The following is a 9619-nucleotide window of genomic DNA, read 5'->3' as shown; positions in this document are numbered from 1 at the left end:
TACAGTGCAGAAGCAGGCGTACAATTATCCATCACTTTTAATTGGCTAGGCTCTAAAGATAGCATTCAGGTACTCCCCTTACTCACAGCTGCAGCTGTGAGGCTTATCTCCTGCTTTCCCAGGCTTGGGTGCATTCCTAGCTGTTTTTCTCGAACCTGTTTGTTTCACCCTCAAGGACGAGTTACCCCTGCCATCTGCCATCTGCCCAGCTGAGTTACTCCCTATCTATATATAAGTTACTATCTCCAGAGCCTTGCTTGTACACACTGCATTCCCAGGTGTGTTCCCAGGACTGTGTCTGTACTTTCCCAGGGGACTGTGGCCTAGCTCTTTTTGGCCTTCCCCAGGATTATATCCCTGCTCTCTTAGCCATTCTCCAACAATCAATAATTTACAGTTTGTTACCTAGAATCTCTAGAAGGCATGATAATAAATATTTCCCTTTTTTCTCCTCTTGTAGGATGGAAGAGAGCCCATTCTGAAAAACACCTGTTGTGGACTGTGCTGTTGCCTGCTAGAATGTTCCTTATGAATGCTTCTCCTTTGGTAGCTCTTCAGACAAAATGGGAGTCCTTTGGGCCAGCAAGGAATTGTAGATATCCTGTCTGCTTCCCTGAATCCGACGGGGACGTCACTAGAACCTCTGTGAGTGCAGAAGTTCAGATGATCATAAACAACCTGCAAAGCCAAGAGCCTGCCCTGGGTATGAAAAATGAGTGTGGCTGTGTTATGCAGAAGAAACAAAAGGGAGAAGAAGACCCCAGGAACAGAGTCCCATCCAACACCACATTGCTGCAGAAGCATCCTCAGTACACCAAATGTGAGTGCCCTGATGATGCAGATGACACTGAAGTGGAGGAGAATGTGGAGTTTGGGCCTCTCCTGCTCGATTCTGACAGCGACGACTCTGTGGACAGAGGCATAGAGGAAGCCATCCAGGAGTACTTGAAAGCAAAAAGCAAAAGTGACCAGTCCTTGCCAAGGAATGCAGAGTGTTCTGAGAACGTAAGCAGAGACAAAAGGTTTAAGAGAGAGTTCTCCCAGACCAAGGTGTCCAGTAACCTCCTCCCTGTGAAATTTAAAGCTGAGATGCTCTCTGAGGAATACCTGTCTGACCACCTGGGAATTGGGAAAAGGCTCCAGCCTTCCTCCCCTCAGAGCATCAGCAGTGATGACTCTTTTGAGCAGAGCATACAGGCTGAAATAGTGCAGTTCTTAAATGAGAAGAAGCAGCAAGAAATCAGCAAATGTGTAACTGGGGAGGACAATAAAGATTCCCCTGTGAGATCTGTCATGGAATGCAATAAAGAAGTGACAAACAGAACGAGCTGTGGTGCTATAAAACGAGGCTGTAACACACTGCTCCTGCACCACCACCCCAAGCTGCAGGGATCCAGCTCTCAGGCCAAGTGTTTGCAGTCAAAAATCCAGGCAGAGCCTGGTGATTTCAGCCAAGTGAGCCAAGCCTATCTAGGAGTGGCCACTGCCAGCCAGCCCTGGCTAGTGGAGGAGAATGAGGGAAGTGGAGCTCACTGCTGGGAGCCGAGGGAAGCTCTTACCAAGGAGAACACGCACGCGTCCGACTCGAGCAGTGATGATGGCATTGAGGAAGCCATTCAGCTTTACCAGCTGGAGAAAAGCAGGAAAGAGGCAGGTCATGCAGCAGACTGTGTCCCTTTGCAGGGGGAACAATTTGATCCAAAGGGTATGGCAGACATTTCTGCAAGCCTGACAATTAACTCCACAAAAAGTGCCTCACCAGAAATCCATAAAAGCAACAAGAGGAAAGAAATGAATTCCAAATCAGCGGGATTAGAAAGCACCAGCAATGACTTTAACAAGCTGTTCAAACCACTGAAAAAAGCCAGACACTTTGCACTTCCAGAAAACAAGATTGCTGCTTGTGAGCTCACGCTGCAGGCCTCTTGCAGAGCAGACACATCTGCAGAACTCATGTGTGCAGAAGCTATCCTTGATATTTCCAAAACAATCATGCCATCCCAAATGGGAAGTGACAACAGATCGCTGCCTGCAGACTCCTTCTTCTCGCAGCAGCTTCTCTCCTCCTCTCGTGGTGAAAGTGACAGCAGCCATGTGGACAGTGATGACAGTATAGAGCAAGAAATCAGGGCTTTTTTGGCTCTGAAAGCCCAGTCAGAAAACCTTGGAACAAAGCCTCCCAGTCTGTCCCACTCCATCCAGATGCCTTTGCCTTCTGATCCAAGCAGCCTCACGGGTACCCTTGAGCCTTCACTTCCCAAAACACTGAAGCTCTCGCTGAGTCGCAAAAGGAGACTTAAAAGGGAAGGCAGAACAACCAAACAAGGGGCAACAAAACCACCTGAGCAGCTGGAGACAGGACTTTTCCAACCAGGTAACTATTCCAGACTTCCTATGCTCCAAGAGGAGTGTGCCCTGAGCAGCCCTGCAGAACACACTGATGCTCAGAGCCTCAGTAGTAAAGAAGTGAAGCAGCAGCAGCTGATGTGTCCCAAACTGTCTGGCTCTGATGGCAGATGTGTGGCCTTGGACTCTGTAAACCCTTTTCTGCAGGTTCAGAGTAGCACGAAAAAACTGATCAATCCCACCCAAACTCCAGAGAGGGAGGGCTCAGGGGATGAGAGCAGTTCTCTGGACAGTGATGAGGACCTGGACAGTGCTATCAAGGACCTTTTACGGTCAAAAAGAAAGTTAAAGAAGAAGTCCAAGGAGCAGAAATCTCAGTGCAAGAAGAGAGTCAGGTTCAGCGAGACAGAAACTCAGCTGCTGGATGAATTCAGCAGCCTCCAACAACACGAGTGGAAATGTAAAAATCCCACACTGCTGAAGAGCTGCCTCTCAAAACCCAGGAAAGCTGTGAGAGAGAATGCAGTCAGGAACCCTCCAGACAGCACGAACCTCAAACTTCCCAGTGAAAAACCAGAAAGCATGAAAAACCTGGAGTTTAACCTACAGCTTAAAAAAGGATATAAACCTAAAGCAGTCTCAAACCAGCAGGGGGCTAAAACCAGAAAATCTCCTTTCCCAGCTGTGTCAGACACTGATGACAGCAGCTCAGTGGACAGTGATGACAGCATTGAGCAAGAAATTAGGAAGTTTTTGGCAGAAAAAGCTAAAGACTCTGCAAGCAGTTCAGAGATTCAAAAAGATGATGCAGCTCTGGACCTGTTGAGAGTGACCAAACAAACTGCTAACAAAGGAAAAGTGAAGCAACAGCCAGTGGAAAACGAGATGGACCTCGCGCTGGGTCAGAGTAAAAAGACTGAGGTAGCTCAGCAAGCTGAGGAGTTGAAGAACTCCCAGAGAACAGAAGGGAAAAGTGCAATGTTACATGGCAGTGGGAGATGTGCTTCCTCTGCAGGGAATGTTCATACTACTGGTCAGTCAAAAGCTAAGCAAGGAGCAGTGTGGGTTCAGGGTCTTGGTGCTGGTGAGTTACCTGGAAGTGCAACAGGTAAAAAGAATGTCTGTAACGCAGAGCCACCTAAACCCAGCAAAAATGAAGGTTGTAAAGTACAAAAAGTACTGAATGCAAAGCCTAGAGCTAAAAGAAAGAACACATTTCACCTAAAAATCTCCAGTAAGTTTATTGCAGGTCTAAAATATGCTCGGGACAGGAAGAAATCGATGCTTTTGAACAAAAAGCAGAAAGCAGAGGGTTTGCTTGCCCAGAGCAGCACGTTGGGAATAGAGGCAGCTTCCCAGGATACAGATGGACTTATCCAGGGAAGAGGAGCCCCTTTGCCAAAAGGTGGATTTAGTGGGGAGAATACACCAGCAGTAAAAGCATCCAGTTCTTCCCAGAAACTCCCTGTGGGAGTGTCAAGCCCCCATGCAGCAGAGAGCTGTGAAAGAGAGGAGGCTGCTCCTGTGTGCATCAGAGAGGAAGGTGAGGGCTGCAGAGAGGCTGATGCTGCAGGTCAGTGCCACCCTCACTCGAGCCTCCCCTCACAGGAATGGAGTGTGGAAGCAGATCAGGTTTGCAGAGCAACATCCACAGCTGAGAACACAGAGGTGTGGATTGAGGAAGGAGGTAGCCACCAAGGCAGCTGGGCTGATTCAGATTTAGATCCTCCACACCCTGAGCACAGTGTGGCAGTGGGAAAAGCAGATAAAGTGAGCAGAGACACAGCTCAGCAGAGTGCACACGTGTGCAGTGAGGATCTGGACATGAGGCCAGATCCAAGTGGAGCTTGCCCAAAGCAGGACTTAAATGTGACAGAAGCAGCAGTGGATAAAATTAGTGGAGGAGCATGTTCAGATAACAGTGTGCAGATGTGCATTAAGGAAGAAAGAGTTGACAGGCAGGAAGAAATGCAGGTCTCCAGCTCCAATTTGGAAGGAAAAACACCTGTCCTACAGAATAGGGAAAATGCTAGTGAAGTGCACCAAGAGCAGGAAGTTTTAGCCAAAACCTGTGCAAAACTTAGTGACCTCCCTGCAGATTCCCTCATGGAAAATAAGGTTTCAAATATGTAAGTACATTTTTTTTTAACAGTAAGAGGCTTTTTAGGATATAACTCATTGTAATTACCTTGAGACAGGGAAGGAGAGGCAGTGGGAGATGGTGATAGCTGTATATCATACACACACTAATGTGAAAATGCTTCTATTTAACAGGGATATCATGGACAAACAGACCTAGTTTTTGTAGCATTTTGTAAATTATTTAAAGTACTCTAAGGAGATATTTTTTATAATGATTTTTAGGGCTTGCATTACTACAGGATGCTGTAGTTACTGTAGATAAGATACTGCTAATCACACCTTAAGTTATGAGGCCTCTAATCATCTATCAAAGGGAAACCTGTTCACGCACAGAATAGATTTGGGAAGCTGTTAAGAGATCCTAGGAAAACACAGCATGGCTAGCACTGCAGATTAGCTGGCTGCTCACATTCAAGCTGCCTTAGGACAATCCTGTGTCATGGCTTGTTGCTGGGGTCTCAGTTCTCCCCCCAAGGTCTGGGGGGGAGAGTTCCCTGAGCAGAACTCAGCACAGCCAGCTCAGCTGTGGGGGTGGAGATTCAGCCTAGAAGACACAAATGCAAATTCAGGTAAATGAAGTGGATCTGTGTGTCTGCACGTCCTGTGTAAAGTGATCTCAGCAGCTGCTGAAAGCCCTTTTGAGTCCCCCAAACCTCCTGCTAGCAGCTGACTCCAAGCACAATTGCAGTCTGAGACAAGTGAAGGAGTGTGTCTGTCCAGACAGCATGATTTCCCTGGGTTTCCCTGGATTCACATACTGTGGGCCCTGCAAGGCTGAAACAATTCCTCCTTATTCTCAGTCCTGTTGAAGCCCTGCAGTTCCCCAGGGATGGCTTTTGGTTTCCTGACTGAACTTTCTGGAATTGAGTGCCCTTACTTTCCTTTTATCAGAAGTGGTTTCTAGACTGTTACATTTCTGTGGACTTTTCACTGACAGTTTTTGTGCAATAGAACAAATCCAGGTTTGCTATAGGAAGTCCCTAACATAAATGCCACGGAGATTTTCAGCACTGTTTTTTTTATTGACTCTCTCTCTGTTTCCAGTAGCCAGAATAAAGCAATTTTTCACTACTCTCTTTTTATTTGTACTGACTTTAAACAGGATCGAAGGAGCACATTCATACCACAAAAATAAAGTGGTTTCACTGAAAATTCAAAAGTCTGAACTGAAGCTGTTGGTTGGTTCTTTCCTTTTCACATGTGTGTAGTGAAGTCCTGGGAGGAGTTTGTTCTTCCATCTTGTCCCTGTGAATTGAGCTGATATTCCCTTTGTCTAGTCCTCTACAGAAATTCTCTCAGCCAAACTGCCACTTGGCATACTTTGTTTCTCTGTCACTTCAGTCTTCCTCAAGGCTGGCCTTAAAATGGCAAAATGGGGCAAAACCAGTCAAGACTGGCTCAGTGTCACTTGGTATTCCTGGTGTGGTGCAGAATGTTGGCAAAACACGGCGTAGCATAGAGTAGAACAAGTAACTGTGGCATGTAGAGAAATAAACATCATCCTTGGTGTGTTTATACTGTGGTGCAGTTACGTTTTCAACATGTTTATAGTGCTCACTTGGCATTTCGTACTGTCTGACCACCTTTTTGTAGTCCTGGGGTTGGTTTGTTAAAAGATCCATGCGCTAGATCATCTGTTTTTGTGGTAGGATCCCTTGGAAAAGTGGTTTTTACTTAGCTCAGTGCCTGCAGTCCATTTACACAGGCTTATCTTTTTGGTCTGCCTTGATTCCCTTGCAGGGTCTGGGCCTTTTGTTTGGAATAGGTCTAGGCTGGTATTTTAAACTAGAAGTTTTCCAAGTACCTTGTTTTCAAAGGATTAAACTGTATACTTAATTTTCCTAGAGCTGGGGGAAGCACTGTGTACTGTTTGTATAAAAGCAGCTGAATGTTCCTCCTCAGAGTTGTCAGTAAATCAACATTCAAAGGTGTCTCGTGCCCCTGTGGATGTGTCTGTGTCCTCAGTACGACTTGTGAGCTGATTCACTTCCAGTTAAGATGCAATTCCAGTTACTTTGTGCTTTAAACAAAACCTGATTTCAAACAGCACTTTTTTTAAAATCGAGAAACTTGATTTGTATATAGGAAATGGTGTACATTGCTGAGTTTATAACGTTGAATAAATGGGGTTCTGCCTGTGGACCATGAAACCAGAGTCTCCCTATGGTTTGTGTCTGTGTCTTGAGTGTGTGGTGGTTTTCTGTTCCCTCCTGACTGTAGTCTGAGGGTGGAATTAACTTCTTAGTAACAAAAAAATGAAGAAGGAGAATCTACCAAGTACATTACCATAGGCAAAATGCAGTGGTGGCTGTTGTGGGAGGTGAGGATGGTTCCTGTTTCAGTAAAACTTCATAAAACTGCTTTCTCTCATGCTGTTTGTGGTCAAAAAGTGGAGTGTTTCCACAGGTAGCGAAATGTGTCACAAGGAACATCTCTGGAATTGGGATAACAGCCCTAGGAGTGCCATGGCTGTGCTGGCAGTGTCCTCATCCTGGTGCAGTTCTCATCCCTTGTTCAGAGGAGAGGAGTCTGGTGTCTTGGAGCAGTGACAAGTCCCTCTTACACCCTGCACACTAAAGATTGAGCAGCTGAGGAGTAGAAAGGTTATATTGAGTGAGAAGAAATTCATGGATCCACGTGTGGTACCAAGGCTGGGACTGCAGCACAGACCTCTCCAGGCTGAATCCTGATAGATGCAGTTCCAAAAGCAGTTTTTATTTCCTGTTGATCCTGACCATAAGAGCTGTGGAGTGGGCACAGACTGTACAGCCCTTCTGGCTCTTCTCACCCACTGACAGCTCTGGGCAGTACCACAAGCAGCTCCTTTTCCCCTTATTTCCACCCTCCTGCAACACGAATTTCTCCTTCACTGCAGTAGATACATAGAACCACAAACTCAGGTCTACTCAAGCATGTAAAGAAATTATCTTTCTTTAATGAGTGATAGTTCATGCGTTTAACAAATGTGCAATGATTGATTTTTGTCTCAGAGCACAAAACTTGCTAATGTAGATGTGAAGTTCTCAAACCCCTTGGTATGTTTTCTGACAGCTCCTGGTAAGTTACAACATCCTGACTGCAGTGCCACAGCTCTCAGACAAATCTCTCCTCACTCAGGACTTTGAAAATAGATTTATTGGGGGGTTTTTAATCACAGTGACCATTTTTCTGAAAGGATCCTCGAAGGACCACAAGAGACTACCTGAATTATTTATCACCAGTTCTTTGCTGCTGTTTCAGGAACATGTGTTTTGCCATGTACCTGCTTTTTCTCCAAGGCAGGACCACCATTCCTGCCACCGTTTCTTTTATTAATGTGTAAGCTCTTTAATATTTCAGACCTTCAGTTTGTGATAGTTCAGCCTCATAATTTTATCTGCCAACACAAAAACCTTCCTTGCAAAATACAGAGTGGAAAGAGATTGTTTCAGGTAGGTTCTGAGTGGTAAAACATGTCACCTTTAGGAGGATATTTTGAGTTTGTGTAGTTATTTCTTTAGGAAAAGGTGTGTTCTGAACACTAAGGTATTCTGCATGCAAAACTCTTCAAAGGAACTGGCTTCACTTCAGGAATAAAACTAGGAGGGAAGAAATGAAGGCAGGGAAGAACAGGTGGGTGTTTGCAGATGAAGTATGAAAATAGGTGGAAAATATGTGACAGAATCCACTCCATTTATGTTTTTAGGAGGCACTTTGAGCCCTAAATTATGCCACCTGCAGAAGAATCCATGGGTAAAAATGTATGTTAAATTGTCACAACTGTTGATATTAATTTAGCACTTTGTTATTTTTTTTTTTATTGCAGGAGAAGAAAAGGAAAGGGAAGGTGTAAGAAGCTCAAGGTATTGGCTAGAGTCTAACAGGAGCTTAGCAGCAAACAGAGAGTGTTGTGGGTTTATTTTCATGTTTTAAGTATTTTAAAAGTTAAATTTCCAGGCCTATTTCTGCTCAGTTTATTTACTTGTTCCAATGTTTGGTCCACTCGGGTGGAATTTACCCAGACATTCTTCTGGTTGAGATAACCAAATGCCACAAACAGGGAGTATTTCTAACATGAAGAATATCCCTTGCAGTGGTGCTTGGACATACTATCACACTCATTTTTTGTATTTTTAGCAAACTAGAGCAGTATTATGTTCGTTGTTGTTGTGTGCTACCCCCGAGTCACATATGTAAGGTGGGACTGTTTCTCATCCAGGAACAGGCTGAGTAGTATCTCTTCAAAGCTAGTTTTTAAGCCTAAAATGTTCAGCACACTCACTGTCCAACTGACACAGTTTCACTGGCTGTTAACTACAGTTGTTACAATAAAGCTTAAGAAAACCTTTTCTTTTGGATTACTTGTCTTGATTTGAGTAATTTCTTAATAGTTTGTAGTTTTGAGAGGGAAGAAAGATGAACTTTCTGCAAGGAATCCAAAGGGTTAGTGAATACCCCTGGAAAACCTGCAGTTTGGTTACACCTTAAATGGTAGAGAAGCAGTTTAAATCTTCAGTCTTAATGACATGAGCCAAGAGTTTAAAGGATGATTTGTGACAGAGAAGAGGCTAAGGGGATGTAATGATGTTGTAGTATTTATATGCTGCCTACTAATCATCTAAAATGGCTCATATGAGCTACTCGACTGACATTTAGCCACATTAAATTTCTCTAAATTAAGATACTATTCCGAATATCATTCGGGTTTTTTATTAGGTGGTTTCATGTAGCATCAGGGTGGGTGCATGTGGCTTTCCCAGCAAAAACAACCTCCAGTGTTTCAGTGGTGGCACCTGGGGACCCAACAGTGTGAGGGGCCAGTGGGGTTGTAGCTGGGGTGGAAGTCGTGCTCAGTGGCAGTGATGAAGGCCTCTACACCCGTGACGTGGCTTTTCTCCATGGAGGTGTTCAGCCCATGATATCTGTACATGCCACACTGGGCCAGAAGACGTGAAAACTTGTGGGGGATGACGTGGTGGGAGGTCTGGGAGATGAGAAAAAGAGAAGGACGTTGTAAATGCCAACTGCAACCTGCGAAAGTGGCCGGTCTTATCTGCCTCCATCCCTAGGGATGCTGCAGAGATTAAAACGGAGATGTTCACCCCGACCCCCGGGGGTCTCACCATCACCCACACCCCAACCTACCGGCAGG

At 45.0% G+C, this 9619-nt stretch overlaps 1 protein-coding gene across 1 annotated transcript; it reads left to right on the top strand.

Moving 5' to 3' along the window:
• The first annotated feature begins 519 nt into the window (after window positions 1–519).
• PPP1R26 (protein phosphatase 1, regulatory subunit 26) lies at window positions 520–8348 on the top strand. The gene is made up of 2 exons (XM_009083253.1): window positions 520–4475; window positions 8294–8348. Exons 1-2 carry the CDS (start codon window positions 520–522, stop codon window positions 8346–8348), a joined length of 4011 nt encoding a protein of 1336 aa, XP_009081501.1.
• The last annotated feature ends 1271 nt before the right edge of the window (window positions 8349–9619 follow it).

The sequence above is a fragment of the Acanthisitta chloris genome, unplaced genomic scaffold (assembly GCF_000695815.1).
Source record: "Acanthisitta chloris isolate BGI_N310 unplaced genomic scaffold, ASM69581v1 scaffold42740, whole genome shotgun sequence".
NCBI classification, from domain to species: domain Eukaryota; kingdom Metazoa; phylum Chordata; class Aves; order Passeriformes; family Acanthisittidae; genus Acanthisitta; species Acanthisitta chloris.
The sequence above is the reverse complement of the archived record's forward strand: the minus strand, read 5'-3'. Positions and strand labels throughout refer to the sequence as shown.

Bases quoted from the DNA above. Each gene is read 5' to 3' on its own strand.
- PPP1R26 (XM_009083253.1), top strand. From the start codon at position 520: ATGTTCCTTATGAATGCTTCTCCTTTGGTAGCTCTTCAGACAAAATGG. The intron at 4,476-8,293 runs GTAAGTACATTT...TTTTTATTGCAG, and splicing joins GAAAATAAGGTTTCAAATAT to GAGAAGAAAAGGAAAGGGAA.